This window comes from Bacillus rossius, assembly GCF_032445375.1.
Source record: "Bacillus rossius redtenbacheri isolate Brsri chromosome 4 unlocalized genomic scaffold, Brsri_v3 Brsri_v3_scf4_2, whole genome shotgun sequence".
NCBI lineage: Eukaryota > Metazoa > Arthropoda > Insecta > Phasmatodea > Bacillidae > Bacillus > Bacillus rossius.
Window position 1 is genome coordinate 5,185,336 of NW_026962011.1, and position 17,405 is coordinate 5,202,740.

Below are 17,405 nucleotides of genomic sequence, written 5' to 3' on the forward strand. Positions count from 1 at the left end.
TTTATTGTTTTGGCCCTTTTCACACTCCTAAAAATACAGTTTAAAAAAGAAATTCAGAAACAGAACTACTCATACGCCCTCGTCGCATTATTAATGTTGATTTTCGAAAAACATATTTCACTCTGATTTCTTGAGCAGTTCAAATCAAGTGGTTTCTACTGAAGCACATGTGTGTGCCCAGGTAGCCCCGGGGGGGGGGGGGGAGAGAGAGGCTCTTAAACTCTTTTACTACCCCACATTTTATTCATTTTCCTTCACGACACGAAGCGAAGGGCGCAGTGGTAACATGCTAATCTCAAACTGCAGAGGACACTGATTCGAATTTCAGAATGACAATCCTGATTTCGGTTTTCCATTGTTTCCCAGAAATCACTTCAAGCACTTTTAGGGTTGCTCCTTGCTATACAAGACTTTCCTTACACCGTTGAACTGTGTTCTTGAGTTCTGCCACCTCTGATGACCTCGCAGTCATCGAGACGAAAAACATAAATAATAATCATTGCTTAACTTAATTTGATTAATCACGTAGACTGACTAGTGTTTCTGCTGAACACGTAACCAATAAGGTTATAGGAAGAGTCTGCGTTTATCGACCTAATGCTCTACGTGTTTTGTTTCGAACCGGTAGGGATGAGGCATGTCTAGAACATTCATTAAGTCGAGTAAAGTATATATTTGTTTTTATACATTCAAACTTATTGGTGAGCTGCAAAAATTTTAGTTAATCCTTAATAATTAAAAAACTTATTTTCCAAAAAAAATTACAAATCGATTATGATTACCATAACACGAGGCTGGCCTTTGCCGTTTAATTTACCTTTGGGTGTTTTGCACATAATTCAGTTACTTTTGAAAAGGAATTGACTGTAGAAATTAAGTTTGAAAATGTCTGCTTCCTTTAAACCTTTTTTAAAAAAATCGTGTTTTTTTTTGCGCAACCATTTCTTTTGTAAACAATTCAAGGATACATGCTATTATTTATTTTCAAGAAACATCGTCAGCTGAAGCCCCTAGAAAGGTATTTTAAATACTTCGTAAATTATATTCCGTATTGAAAAACAAAATAACCTGAATGTATATTCACGATTTATTTTCGAAAATATTAGCAAGGCGTGATTATTTTTAATTGGAAAACAAACAAACGTTATAGGAGAAATTTCACAAGAAAGATTTTTGAACGTATCGTTCGGACGATAAAAAAAAATATCCGAGAAGCAGGAGCAAACGATATGCAGACACTTTCATGCATATGCACCTTTTTATATATGTACACATATACTATACGCGTGCGCGCACACACACACACACACACATACGACACATAGACTTATCACGAGGATTTCTAGCGCACCTAATATCTGTGATAGACATACGATTACGTAACCACACAGACTAAATATCTGCATTGAGTGTTTGGTGTCACGTCGCAACTGTATTATAATTCCCATTTTCGCGTAGTTTACCTTTTGTTTTAGTAAATAGGTAGTAGCTTTTATGCTTAAACTGACTACAAAATAATTTTAAAAATTTTCCAAGGGTTGTAATCATTGTAGGATGGGGCATTAAAAGTTATCCTGCATATTAAAACACGTTCATAAATTGTATCTTAAACAATTGAGTCATATTATGGTAGGATTTAAATAAAGATGTGTGTACATTTATATGCGCAGAGAACTGAAATTCCTTACCCTGCATGGGACACATTAACAACCAAGATGTATTTTAAAACTGTTAAAAAAAAGTGACATGTATTTTGCCTTGAGGAATTTTCCTTAGCGATGAGTAAATTGGTTTTAGGCAAAACGCTGTACAGTAAAACACCGTTGGAAAAATGCTGTTAGGCATTGTTCTCTTAGGCAAAATGTCTTGATGCAAAAAGTCGTTCGTATACTTTAAGGAAATCTCCGTTAAGTAAATTTTTTAGGCAAACCGTTATTAGGAATTGAAATGCCTTAAAGTAAACCGCCGCTGGGCATAACTCTAAATATTCTTAAAGAATAGTATTGTCTAAATATTAATACCATGCCAACAACGAAAATATCTACAAAGATAAATTTCGCTATTGATGAGACGTACCAACCTACAAAACAATTAAAATTTAAAAAATATTAACAGATTTCAAAGAGACGTTTAGTTCTGCATACAACTCTTACAGCGGGATGTAGGTATAAAATAAAAACACTTAATCTCCGTAATAATTACCCGCTCTTAACGCGCGGCGACCAGGGAAAGCAATCTCAACACAACTTTATGCGCAGCTCGTCACCAGTAATTACACCATTAACAGCAGGTGGTCCCCCACGCGTGTCCTGTATTACGATACGTAGTACAGGCTGATGGCGTACCGAAGCCATCAGCAGCTTATGCAGACGATTGATCCACCATAAAACCACACGACGCGCAGCTTGGGCCGAAAGCACAATAACAGTTGCCCATATCATAACGGCATCATATATTTCAACCGAGAAATTTGTCACTCGCAGCAAAAATAAAAAAGTACCGTAAAGGAAACTCAGTATTTATATGCAAATGTAGCTGTATAGAAAAATTTAATTTCAATACCTATCGAAAGAGGGGTGTGCAGATAGAAGATAATAAAGAAAATTGCATTCTTGACTAAGATTTAAAATAAATAAAATTTCGCAAGAACGTTAAGAGAATAAAAGTGAATAAATATTACTACCTACGCTGATTTGTGGTTTTAGAGCATTTTTCGTTTAATATAATTTCTCGAATTGCACCATGCTTCTCGAAAAATTAATCCCTGATATTATAACTAGCGGGGCCGGATTTAGGGGAGGGCAACCGGGGCGAAAGCCCCGGGGCCTCCACAAACGGAGGGCCCCCACAATAGAGACTTCGGGAAAAAAAATCTTTCAAATTCCGACAAGTAAACACTAGTAAACATCAGACTTGAGACTTTGAAAAATGCAAACAAAATAATTATTGATAGAAGATTAGTAAGTCTGGCACACCAATGTGTGTTAATTTTTTTCTGGTTTATTGTGCTGCAATGTTCAGCTGACAAAGTCTGCATGTTCACTGAAGCACCTGTTGAAAAAGTAACATAGTATTGCGTGTAGGGGAAATGGATTCGTAAGGATAGCCCAATTGGTTTTTTATATATTTACTTTCTTAGTAATATCTTTGAATATATATACTGTATAGTAGTCGCGAGTGGATAGGATTTACTCAACGTTTTTCAGAAGCGTATGAGGGGCAGCTTGGGAACTTCACCGCTGCAGTGCGCTGCCGTAACGCCCTGTATCGTCTTAGTTGTTATTTACACGCTAGAGCGCAGAACTGTCGCCCGCTGTCATTCCCCGCACCCCCCACCTATCATTCACTGCAGATCAAGGTTGTTCACTGGGAGGGGGAAGGGGTGTTTGAAGAGTTCGACACTTGTCCGCTAGGGACCACCACAAGTCGATGCCCTAGAGATGGTGGCGATGGCGGCGGTGAATTAACCAACTACCTCAAAACCGTATTAGAAATTTTAACCTGGGCTGGCGACTTCTATACAGTATATATATTCAAAGGTAATATTTACATCACTAATTAAATCACCACACTTAATGTTTGTTCACAAATCACCCCACTTAATGACTGTTCACAAATCGCTAAGTAACTGTCCAGGCCACAGTTCACACTCCTCACTGGAGCTGGGCTCAACAGTGGTTCGTCCCTTACTTCACACCTGTCCACACAGTCTCGCGCCACTCGGTCGCTCTCGCACGGTCCCGTCGCTCCGCGTTGCGCCGCTCGCAAAAGGGAGGTGTCTCTCGCCCTCTTTGCTGAACTCGCACTTCACTCTACTCACCTGTACGAACTCTCGAAACTCTCGGAACTCCCGCGGAGGTCGGCATCGCCGCTTTTATGCCCTTGGCAGTCTTTCTGGAACCGACTGGAGTGCTTGTGACGTGTCGCGTCATCCCGGGCCGACCCTGCGCTCGAAGCATCCAGAATAACGTCGCTTATTCACGCCTCTCCACGCGGCGGCCTGTGCAAGCCCGCGGGATCTCCAGACCACTCAAGGATAGATAACAGCGCCGAGGAAGTTGGCGCGGGGGCAGGGGGGTGGCGAGGCCCGGCCGCCCTAATCGCCCAACGGTATGCACGCATGACGTCAGTGGTCGTGCGGGGCCGCCAGTCACCTGGCTCGCGTCGCAGGCTTGCCTCCCACGTTAGTAACAATATTATCTTAAACAGAGTGTAAGGTATGTGCAACATGGTCAATGTGGTCTGCTATTCAAACAATCACACTCAAGTCGTAACATTTTGGATGTAACAGTTAAAAGTATATAACTATTGAAACATATGTTAAAGGCACTTTTTTTACCACTTTAAATGGCAATGAAAATTTAAAATTGTGTTTCAATATTTGCATAGTATTGTCATTCAAGAGATATATAGTCACTGTGGAAAAAGTTGTGTGATCATTTACAATACGTGCATTTTGGAAATTCGTAGGCGCGCGTAGTATTAAACTTCGTATGATGATAAGAATGCATATGAATTAGTATCAGAAGGCTTAAATACCTTGATTCTAAGCGTAGTACCCGCAGTTGAGAGAGAGAGCTTTCAAATAAGCAAACTTGGGCATTTTCAGGTCTTCTAACACGAACACGTGGATGCTTAAAAGTGCGCCTGACTGATTGTGTTGTGTATTGGTTATAGTGATGCGAAACATCGTTTGGAGGCGGATTGCTTTCAATTTTCCTTCAGTCTACACAACTTCATGTCCAGGAAATACACTTTTTTCTTTCTTTTTTGAGATCAAAGCTGGGACGGTGCCTTACCAGTCGATTAATGACCTACGCTGTTAAAAAATTTCACCTTTTATTTACGAAGAACGCTGGTTACAAATTATCCACTTATATGTATATATATATCACTTATATATATATATATATATATATGCCACAAACGACTCAGAGATTAAAACCTGAACACACCTAACTTTTTTTCTGAAAAAGTATTTTTTTGCTATCTTAGTGATTAGGCCACTAAGGCGGGAATTACAATAGCCTTACGCCCCCGTCCATCCGTCATCCGTCCGTCAATAACGTGACCTGCAGTCATTAAGATGGCCCGAAAAATTCCATCTGTCCGTCCGTCTAAAAGATTGGTAACTTCACACTTTTGATGGACGGATGTAATTATAACCTCACAATGTCATTTAAGTGTTTGCGTGTCAAATCTTATAACCTATATTAGAAGGTATAAAAGTTTGTTTAATTGTTTAGCTGCTTCCAAAATTATTTCTTAACTTACGTTTGAACACATTTGAACAGCTGTTTTTTGAAACAAAAATGGTCTGAGTTCTAAAAGTGTATTAATTACGCATGGTAACACTGGACATGTGAAAATAAATACCAGAGTGAAAAACACGAGGTTAATGAGTTATAAGTACTTAGTTTACATGATTGTTGAACTAATATAATTACACTAGCTACCCGACCCGGCTTCGCACGGCTATACTAATGGAAAAAATTTAAGCCACATCTCCCATTTTGTTGGAGAGAAAATGAATAGCACCAATGGTTTCCCGACTCGTGCACACAACGTACAACTGATGTACCCGTACTTCGCTACGGCAGTCTACAGGCAGATCACTCTTGCGCCGCTCGTTATACATGCCCCTCCTTGTAGGTACGCCACTGCCGCGCGATTCCCGTTGCCATGGAGACGCAGAAGGCATGAACAATGCAAAATCCTGTTCTCATGCAGACAAAGTACCCACTGTTGCCTGGTTTTAACCACCCATGGGATCTAATTTTCGAAAAATGTCATCCTGCGTAACATAAGGAACATTACTGTGATGTTTCAAGTCTGTAAAATATATATACTTGAAAAAAAAGGGCAATAAAAAACAAATTAAACACAGAGAGAGGAAAAAAAACAATAGTTTAGGTTTGCGATTTAAAGTGATAAAAAGTATTTAAATACTAATTGAACTCTTATGAGGGTACTGATTGCTTCGTTGTTAATATCACACTGGTGTTTTTTACTTGTATGGGAAAATTTAGAATGATAAGGCATCTAGTGCGTGGCAACAATGTTGATAGGCAATAGGAAATAAACTTCTAGCGCCTGCGGCATTGTCAACACACATTTCGTACGTGTACTGCATGTTGTATCTAACCCCCTCCAATGCATTTGATTCTAAATTGTACTTTTAGTAAGGATTCATAATGTTATTGATAATATAATATAGCCTTCCTCGATAAATGTACAATCCAACAATGAAAATTTTTCAAATCGGACCAGTGGTTCCTGAGATTAGCGAGTTCAAACAAACAAACAAACAAACAAACTCTTCAGCTTTATAATATTAGTATAGATAAGAGTATTTTCCCCCAAAATTTAAGTTTTCTCAACAGTTGTCAGCACTGAAATGGAAACAATTCTATGACGGCAGAGGGTTGTAAATCACTCGGCGGCTGACGGACGAACGGGTGATGGACGGACGGGTGATGGACGGACGGGTGACGGACGGACGGTGGACGGACGGACGGGGGACGGACGGACGGGTGACGGACTAACGGGTGATGGACGGACGGTCACGACGGGCTATTGTAATTCAGGCTTAAGGTACACACTGTGCCTGGTAACACAACCTACACAAAGGGTAAAAATGAGTTTAACGTTAGATCACGTGAAGGGGTTGGTATTCCAAGCACGTGTTCGCATTTAAATTTACGAGGATAGCGGTTGGTGGTAGTCTGTTAAATCAAGTGGCTAGGAATGTTTTATAAAAATTACGAACTACGCTAATGCCGGAGGGCGGAAAAAATAATTACTCGAAACTGGCGAAGTTTGTTGAACAAGCCGGTATTCTAGGAATCAATTTACATATTGAAGTCATTCTCAAGTGCTAAAAAAACTACAAAAGTAAGAACCGTTCATGAAAAAAACTTAAGATACGTTACAACCGTGACACCTTCGGAAAATTAATCTCATGGGAGTGAAATTTGTTAAACATTTAAGCATAACAAGTAGTGGAAATTTTGCACAAGTCATTATCACGCATAGTTCCAATCTCTAACCAAAGCGAAGTTAAACCTCTATCAAAAACTACGTAATAAAATAATTTTCAGTATAATTTGAACGAAATTAAAGAGTTATGCGATTAAGCAGACTTATATGTGTTATGTAAATGATTATTTTAAAGTATATTTTGCTGTAAGACTAAGTTTCATCTTAAGCTATTCACAAGCACAATGCAGTTTTATAGGGACATAAAATTTACATAAGCGGTGTATTAGTGTTAATTAAAGTTAGCTCTAGGTGTAACTATTAATTAATACTATGTTTTTGCTAAAACCATGATATGTCAGAAGTATGAACGTCCTATTACGTTGTCATTGTCATTTCAGAACTTTATTTAATAAATAAGAAAATACGTATGTCAACTAGATTTTGCCGAATATAATTTTATTTTGTTTACTACATTCGCGCGATGGAATTAGGCAATAAACATTACGTCCAGTTTCCAAGCGAGAAAATATTTATTTCTGCTTTTAATTTTGCTTTTTCTGGGCTATTATGGATTTTAATCTGCTAATATTAATTACCTTAAAATTACATACACACTACCAACTACAGCATCATTAAATTTCGAAAGCTAAAACAATCAAAATAAACAAAATGTTTTAACGGAAGGAATTTTGTTGGAGAAAATGACAGCAGATTAGATTGATAATGACGAGAAAGTTGCAACCAGAACAGCAAATGCAGGAAAACCACTTCTCCGAACAACACAGCGACAGTCAGCCCAGTGATGAAACTGAACATGTTCTGGACGAAACAGCGACAGCACGGACGAACACAGTAAACTTTCTATGACAAAACAGTTAAGACGTTTCGGAAAATGACATCTGATGTCTCCATTAGGAACATTTATGTTAAATAAAACTCCCTATTGCAAAATTCATTCCAAGAAAGATCTAACTATGAAAGTCACTATGATATTGGAGATACGTATAAGAACCGTTCTCGTTACTCAGGACCGTTCCACAATAACACGGAAACGTTTAAAACAACCGCAAGATCCTTACGTTTCATTATCCGCTGGCCGTTACTGCAATGCACGGAATAAACAAAAAAAATTGTCAACCAATGAGATTGAATACCACGGTTACGAAAAATTAATTTAATCGAAATAATTTTTAAATACAAGAACATTGCATGGTTGGGATTAACATATACAATTAAAACAAACTACAAACGAACACTAATTATTCTTGTATTGAAACAAAATGTTTACGTATTTGAAACGAAAACAAACGTGGCTACCACCGCGGCCAAATGCTTGGCTTCTATTGGTCGCACGGATTAACGTAAACGGAAAAGCTGGGCGTTACTGAGTTAATAGGTACGGGCCAGTGTCAGCAGGCGTGTTATTGTATAAGATACGTAGGTACGCCATTACGTGAGATCCCTCTCCGCTTCCTTGTCATGGTCGGACGGGAATTAAAGATAAGTCCACGTTCATAACTATATAATATATAATAAAATAATATTCCCGTATACGATTGTCGCAACATTAGTACTACACAGGTATGTAAGTACATACGAAGCGGGTTCAGGGTATAACATATTTTATTAAGTGTGTAATTTATCGCAGTTGCTAATTAGTATTAGAGAAAATACGTATAAAGCACAAATTTGTACTGTCAACATAAAGCCCCAATCAGTAATTGGCGCAAGTGAAATATATGAGTAATAAAATAATTTGTGAGTCTTTTTCTTACAGACACCCTCCAGCAAGAAAAATTATTTCTGTGTGCGCCAAAGAGTTCTAGCAGACAATAGATAGTTTTGTTTGATATCTTTGAGAAAAAACCTCAGGTTTACGTCACAGTTTTAAACAAAAATATACATAAAGATGCAATGGTTGTACCAGCAATTTTTGGGATGGATAATATAAATGTTATTGAAATAGAAGAATTTTTATGAAATATCTCTTTCTTCTAGCATAACACAAAACAACCGAACGTTTTTAAAAATGTATCATACAAAAATCTGTTGGAATAATGGAAATTAAAAGTTGATCACACAATCTATTTTGATTTTTGCCTTCATTTTCTCGTCATTACTATCATTCAAGGACTTTTACTGAATTTTGGAACTATAAGACGCGTGCGTTTTTTTGTTGTTCTGATACTGATATTTTTCAACAGATAGCCGATTCTCCAAGTGTTATATAATGGGTGTCAAATGTTGCGCAAGTTTTCGTAATTATTATCATTCCTATCACATTTTACATTAAGTGAACATATGTTGAGAAAAAAATGCAAGGGAGGCATCAGTTATAATTTCAAAAAGACCCTCTTACACGTTAGCTTTGTGTTAAAACACTGTAGCATCGTCTGTGTTCCGTGATTAGTTGTGTTTCTTTCCGTTGCATGTTTACTGTCGGTCCACAAATCACAGTCGTTCATTGCGGAAGCCAACACGTTCTGACTGGCCCGGCCGAACAGGGCAATGGCTTTTCTTGCAGACGGCAGCCAATCGCAAGGAAACGATCGCTAACGCGAACATAACTTTTTGCAGTCTAACGAGCGATCAGATTTATTCGCGAAAAACACCTGCCCCTACTCATGAGGCTAGAGACCTGCAAAATTCGCGGTTTCGGTCTCAGCTGGTTTGTCTGTGATTCGATCCTTCTTTGGTTGAGGGTTTATAACTGGTTGAGATTCGTCCAGATGAACAGCAAGCCAATAGCAAAATTATCTAAGAGGTATATGTGTTTGAATTCTAGCCTATCACCGAATGAATCCGCGAATTTTGCAGGTCTCTACGTCATGACGTGTCATAACGGACCGCAAGTGTCACGCTGTCTCTGTCCGCAGGAATGACCACTCCTATCTGCGCAGTGAGCAGTGCGCAGTTCCTCACCAAAGATGGCTGGGCAGACCTCCAGAACAGCACTTACAGCGAACCACCTTTCAGACTGTTCAGAGACGAAGGAAGGACGTTTCTAATGGTGAGTGGGCCAAGTGCCAAGACTATTAAGGGATTCCCAACAATGTACAACGTAGTAGTTTAAATTTATTGAGGTGAATTTAATTATGATTACCTTACTCTACGTTTTCACCAGAGAAAACATACACCGGCTGTATCACAACTCTTACAACTGGAGTACATCGTTCCAGTATGACAGAATTAATAGCGTAGGGTTTGCTGTCGGCTAATCTTCCCATGCCAAATGCATCCGTTGAATCAGTGAAGGCCCAATAGGAATCCTTTATTTCCTTTTGATAGCTGAAGTGCATAACAAAATAACATTTAGTCGTCTATTGCACAGAGTGAGATTAAATTTCTTTTAGATGCAAGAAAGAAAGCTATAGATATAATGATGTAAAGGGCAGAAAATAATTCCGCTGTTAGCTAGGTTAAAAAATTAAAAATAACGCAATAAACCGTTGAAGGAACATTTCAAACGTAAAAGTGTACCCGAATGTAATAACAAATTATGTTTTCCACCATAAAGATTTACCCAGAAGGTAATAATTTTTGGAGTTTCGTTTTGTAAGGTTTCCGTTTTGCTTTCCGTCGTGCGGCACGACACGACGAAATTAAGAAATAGAATCTACTTGTTGCGGGCCGTCGGGGCGCGTTTTTCGTCGTGTTGACGTCACGGTGACCTTGTCTTTTATTGGGTACAAGCTAATGTTCGGCATGCGTTGAAATGCCTCATACATTATTTTTTTAATTAGTTTTATGTAGGTACATATACACAAAGCACCTCTAAATCTCTCTATATATCTCTCCCTATATCGCTTTAACTCTCCCTGTATACATATATATGTATATGTATATCTCTCCATAGCACTATCTATATCCTCTATACCTCCATCTCTCCCCCTATATCTCTTCATCTATATCTCTCCATCTCTATATCTATATCTGTACGCCATTCTATCTCTCTCTATTTCTCTATCTCACTACATGTCACTCTATCTCTCTATACTTCTCTATATAACTTTATCTCTCTCAACTCACGTTCTACCATTAGTAATCGGACCATAGAAAAGAGGAACTGTCATAAAATACTTATTGGAAATTATCCGATACTAGTCACGCGTCATATTAAACTGCCACGGATACGCGGTGGTGCAGGCCTAGTGTAGAGAGCCTGCTACTCCTTGCCACTGCAGACACGCAGGTGGCTGCCGCAGGTATTACACTGCACGCGCCGCGCTCGCAGTCCAATGCGCGCGGCTAGATTACCCTGGGCGCGCGGAAACGTAACAGACGTCACGCTTTAACACTAGTTCCACACCTAAAAAAAATAAATATAGTTTAAAAAACTAAAAAACATGCTTTTAAAGAATATCAAACTAAAAAGTTAAAAATAAATATAGTTTAAAAAACTAAAGAAACATGCTTTTAAAGATTATCAAACTAAAAAGTAAAAAATAATTTTAAAATTAAATTTATGACAATAGTATATAAGCAATGCTAGTATAAATGAGAAAAAAGCTTGAGGCGCTTTGTGCCATATTTTTTGAATATTAAGCGCCCCATGTTTTTTTCTAATTTATACTAGTATTGCTTATATACTATTGTCATAAATTTAATTTTAAAATTATTTTTTACTTTTTAGTTTGATAATCTTTAAAAGCATGTTTCTTTAGTTTTTTAAACTATATTTATTTTTAACTTTTTAGTTTGATATTCTTTAAAAGCATGTTTTTTAGCTTTTTAAACTATATTTATTTTTAACTTTTTAGTTTGATATTCTTTAAAAGCATGTTTTTTTAGTTTTTTAAACTATATTTATGTATAATTATCATAGGGAAATGAGTTACCGACACTACCTATTACCATCTGAGATAACTATTTGGAGTTGCAACGTCACAAAGAAATGGTAAAGTCTCTACGAATCATTTGCAGTTAGATGTATGGATATAATATAAGAATTTACCGGGGAAAAAAAAAATTTTTTTTCGGCGTGGCCGGGAGTAGAACCCACGATCGCTGAATCCGAAATCTGACGTCACAGAAGTCGCGCGCCTTAGACCGCTCGGCTAACGAACGTAATGAAATGAGGGACATTTTACAGTGATGAGTCACTCACTCTTAGTCGAAAGAGTTACAGACGGACAGACAAACATACAGGTGAAGCTAACATAAAGCATGTAATGAAGTAGTTGCGGGGCTGTGACAAACTGGCAAAATAGTTCTAAGCGTCTATGTTACCTCTCGAAAGTGATATTTAAATCTGAACTTGTGCAAAACGTTGCCTAACTGAAACTCTGCATTGTTCCCGAAATATAACAGGAAAATGTTTCTGAAATTTTTTGTAAAGGATGGGAAAACAACGTACATTTCCTGTGACAGATACAAGAGCAAATTACACAAGATAAAATTGGGGAGAAAGCATTAGTTTCTGAATTCAAAACTTTTTTTTTCCTGACATACCCCATTGCTAGTTTACATTGTATGCCACAGGGGAAATCATTTGCAGCCTATGTATTTGCATCTGCATCATCTTCATTTACACGATCATCTGCATCTTTATCATTATCTTCTGCATCGTCATTGTCATCTGAATCAAAATCTTCATCGTCCTGAAAATTTTCATATTTATCATCTGCATCATCATACTCTAATTAAATCATAATCTGCTACATCAGCACCTGTAATATGTGGAAACTCATATGCATCATAGAGAACTCTTTTAAAACGTTTTTCAGGAGACTTGTTTTCAAAACTTTGTCTTGGCTGGGAAAACATAACTACATGGGAAAATGAAATGTTTGAAGTAAAATTTCTTTACTCTGGGTGGCAACAATTATCCGATCGCATGAGGGGAATAGTTCGATACGTGGTGGGGGAACCGGTAGAGGAGGAGAGTGCGTCAGCGGCGAAGCCACCCCAACGCATGCGCTAGCGGTAGAATGGGAAGACGACAAAATGAAAAAAAAAAAAAATGGGGGGGGGGGGATACGTACGTAGCGTAGCATTCTATATTCTAGCTGGTAACGACAGGGGAGAGGTAGAAATGACGCAGCAGAGATGCTACGTAATCTCGTAACGCAGCTTGTGTTTGTATGCTCCTCAGTTTTCGTTAACGGCTGACGATGGACACTGCCATATTTCATTTATTTAATTTAAATAATCTACAATTTATCTATTCGCGTGGAAAATAACTATTGATGTGTGCAATTGAGTTTACAATTATCATTCATTTTATTGTGGATAGTTTGATCGAAAATGAAAATAAGTTATCTCTAGCTATCCTACCTAAAAAAGCAAGGAAGTTTCACTTCTGTCGTGCGTTGTTTTCTCATTCAGAGCATGTTGAAAGTGTGCATGAATGAACTGACGGTGGTGTAGGTCAGGTTGTAAACAATGGTTGAGTCACCTTGGTGGGAAGCCTTCTTTTCACAGACGAGAGAGCCAAACGCCCGATCGTGCATATTCGGTTTTTTTTGTTCGTTGTAAATAAACATGGCGGTGTGGATAAAAGGATACTAATGGTCAATTAGGTTAGGTTAGCTACATTATAAATACTTTAAAACATTGTGGACGGTTGATTTGGTTAGGATAGCTACATTAAAGATACGGACTTGGGGTGTTGTCTCTCTCGTCTGTGAAAAGAAGGCTTGATCACCACCCTGTGAGGATGTGCTGTGCCCGCAGTGGCTGGGCGAGGAGGAGCTGTGGGCGCGCATGGAGGGCCGCCTGGTGCTGGTGCGACTCATGTGCCGGGACGGCGGGCCGACCCGGGGGCAGAGCCTGTTCGCCCCCTGCGTGGCCTTCAGGGTCGCCGGCACGCCCAGTGAGCGACCAACCCCCGCCCCCTTCACCATCCCCACGTTCCCGCCACGTCCGGCCGTTCATCGCGCACTTAGCTCTCGGAGGGTCGCGTGGAACGGTGCTGCCATGTGTGCTGGCTGCGGACGGCGCGAACCAAAATTCATAAACCCAAAGTAAACCCTGTACAGTAATTTCAAATTTTAATAAAGTTCCTTGTCGAACATCATATTTAAAGCCGGGGTATAGTATTTTTTTCCCAAGTAATTTTCGCTTTAATCGGAGCCGTTTCATTATGTAGTTTCAAAATTTACGTCTACAAATGCTATAGGTAATTAATTCGATAGTCGAAGTAGCGATGGGTGCGTAAATTAAGTTGAAAACACGATTTACGTACATTGATCACGTTCGATATTATTTTTAAAGAATATAACGTTAAATTTTGTGTACGAGTTTTTTCGTATCATAAGTTTATTTGCAACATGATAACACACGATTTTGCTCTTTAGGTTAGGTTAGATGTTACGCATCATTGGCGAGTACTGAAAGACTCGTTCGCGTTTTTTTATTAATAGGGAAGTTGATGTTTACGGAGAAATGATTAAAATTTTAGGGGGAAAAGGTTTAAGGTGTAAATATGCTTACGATTTTAAGTAAATAAACCAGAAAATAACTCTAGCGACTATAAGGAAGAAAGAAATTTTCCGCTTCAGGTACCACCTGACCTTGCTACGCCTCTGTAGACGAGAGGATCATGGGATTTATAGCCTCCCTCCCATTTTTTTTCAATAACTTACCTACAATTGAAATAAAAACTAGAGAGATAAAAAAAATATCTTCTTCATGCAATATCTGACTCTTTTTTTAAGTCTGTTCAATTTTTTTGATAAAATTTATAATTTTTTTTTTACATTTTTAGTGCTAAATGTATAGTGCACGATTGTTTTCAAAACTTTACTACTCTTAAATATCAGACAAAACGCTGGTTTTGACATTCTTTTCAAGATGTCACAAATGCGTTAAAATAACGGTTTTAAGAAGCTATTACTTAAAAAAATTTTGGACTCGCCATTCAACTGGGGTGTGTTCCGTAACACCTTAACACCCTCCGGTCATCCACCCGCCCCTAAATTCGAAGCTGAGTCCGCCCAAACAATGTGGACGGCCGCAGGTGCGAAACCTCGGACATCATTGTCTAATGAGCTTTCTAATGTCGGCGAGCAAAACATATCAGCTGAAATTTCCTGCAACAGATGCAGCCATACATGTATCACAATAATTAAGACTGTCATCTGAAGTGCAATAAAAATTTTCCTTACAAAGAGTCTGTATAGGTTTTCCAACTTCCTGAAACGCTATCGATTTTGGAATTAAAGGTTTTGCTTATTCAGTTATGTACAAAAAAAAATAATAATCAACTATAAAAAAAATTACCTTTAAGTTGCGCATCTTGGGAAGCAAATTAAATTCATTAAAAAGATATGGACAAAACTATCAGCAGTTTAAAAATAGGCTGTGAAAAATAACAATTAATTAAAATAAATGTAGTAGAAAATTGTTTTGGTAAAAAAATTGTTTTGTAAAAAAATATTGGGCTCAGAAGGAAAATTGTTATTTACAGTAGGTATCATAAAATCTCTACAAAAGTTAAAAAGACAGGACATTATTAATACTGATGTTTCTATTATTAACATTATGCACACATACATTATATTCTCTATAAGCAGAAAGTTAAACGATGTGTCCCTCAAAAAAAAAAACCTAAATTACACACTAAGATATTCCCAATAACTTCATCATTATACCAGTCAGCAAGCAATTTTTTTCAAGAAAATTAATTTAATATAAACCCCTGTTGTATAAATATTATACGAAGCTAGTTACCACTACTGTAGGGAATGAATTAATAAATTAATGAGTTATATTTAATCTGCATTTGGGTTCAATAAGAGACAGTGAGAAAAAAATAGATAAGAATGAGACAATGGTGAAATAAATTGGCGGGGAAAAAATTGATGCCCAAGAAAATCCACCAGATCATTGCAATGTCTGTTAAAATCCGCGCTTGCCAAAAAATGTTCATCTGATCCTAAGGGGATAAAACCTCAATCACCTTGGTGATGGACAAGTGATAATACCACTTCAATACTACTTCCTTTGAATAATTCTTGCAATGGGAAAAATTTTTATGGACGTACGACATTGCTGGTTTCCACTGTAAAATTGTAGAGAAACCACAAAAAAATACATCACAATTAAAAAAAAAGTCCATATCAGCTGATGTCAAATTTTAAATGAATAGACAGCAGATAATCCCAAGATTATCTGTTTTGTATCATCGTTGGGGTTCATCTGTCGCTGTATTGTCCAAGGTGGTTGTTTAACTTTTTTTATGTTCTTGTTACAACCGTCTGTTTTCAGCCCACTGAGTTTGTCTATGTCATGATTAGAGACCTGCAAAATTCGCGGATTCATTCGGTGATAGGCTAGAATTCAAACACATATACATCTTAGATAATTTTGCTATTGGCTTACTGTTCATCTGGACGAATCTCAACCAGTTATAAACCCTCAACCAAAGAAGTATCGAATCACAGACAAACCAGATGAGACAACTTACAAGTCGGCAGCCAATGAACTTACGTTATCTGCCCGAGTGTACAGGGGCATGTGCAGTCTATCCTGAAGGCCATTGAAACCGCGAATTTTGCAGGTCTCTAGTCATGATATATTTTCTGATGAATTCCATGAGGTGTCTTATTCATTTAACAATTGAAACCGGCTGATATTGGCATGTTTTTGTGTTTATGTAAACAATTTTTCTCGTCCATTCCTTAGAGTTGCTTTGTAATGCAAACCAACGATGGGGCACGTCCATAAAACCCCCGGTGGTGGCGGCAGGCATCCGAGGCGTGGTGTTCGAGTCGCCGGCGCAGGCGCAGTCGCCCGGCCTGAGCGCGTCCGAGTACGTGGCCATCGCGGCGTGCTCCGTGCTGCTGGGGCTGGTGTACGCCGCCGCCGTGCTGCTGTTCCTGCACGTGCGCCGCCGCCGCAAGGCCCGCCGCGCGAGGGGGGCGGCGGCGGTCCCGGAGGACGGCGAGCGCGAGCCCGTGGTGAAGAGCAACCCGCTGCTCGGCCTGCGCCGCCAGCTGCAGCAGCTGGGCGCCGGCGACCACGCCAGCTGCGCGCAGAGCGACTCCGCCAGCTGCTGCTCCGACCCCGACGACTTCTCCGACGACGTCGTCACCTCGGAGGACGGGGGCCGCACCACGCACAAGGTCAGTGCCATCACGCACTTGCCTCAGACATATATAGCCCAATTTTGTTTTTTAAAAAAAGGAGAATAACGTGTTATTATTTTTAATTTTATAAAAAAACTTTTTATTAATACTTACAAAAAATAGTAGTCAACTTTTAATGCTGTATTTTATAATTTGTTATAAACTGGTCTATTTAGTACCTACAATAAAAATAAATTAGCAGGCATTTGTGATGTGAACGTGATCCAATAGGAGATGCACAATAAAACAAAAATAACTATTTTTTTTCTGACCATGCACTTTGGCACAATTTTTTGGTCCGGAAATGACATTCCTTGAATTTCAAACACTAAGAGATTAGTGTATATATATATA

The 17,405-nt window shown here is 38.5% G+C and overlaps 1 protein-coding gene across 1 annotated transcript in view; it reads left to right on the plus strand.

The window, feature by feature from the left end:
- LOC134542274 (uncharacterized) overlaps nucleotides 1-17,405 on the plus strand; it is a 153,677-nt gene that overhangs the window by 119,447 nt on the left and 16,825 nt on the right. The window contains exons 5-7 of the mRNA XM_063386395.1: nucleotides 9,858-9,991; nucleotides 13,657-13,843; nucleotides 16,672-17,048. Of these exons, the coding sequence (XP_063242465.1) occupies nucleotides 9,858-9,991; nucleotides 13,657-13,843; nucleotides 16,672-17,048 (698 nt within the window). The remainder of the gene's footprint in view (nucleotides 1-9,857; nucleotides 9,992-13,656; nucleotides 13,844-16,671; nucleotides 17,049-17,405) is intronic.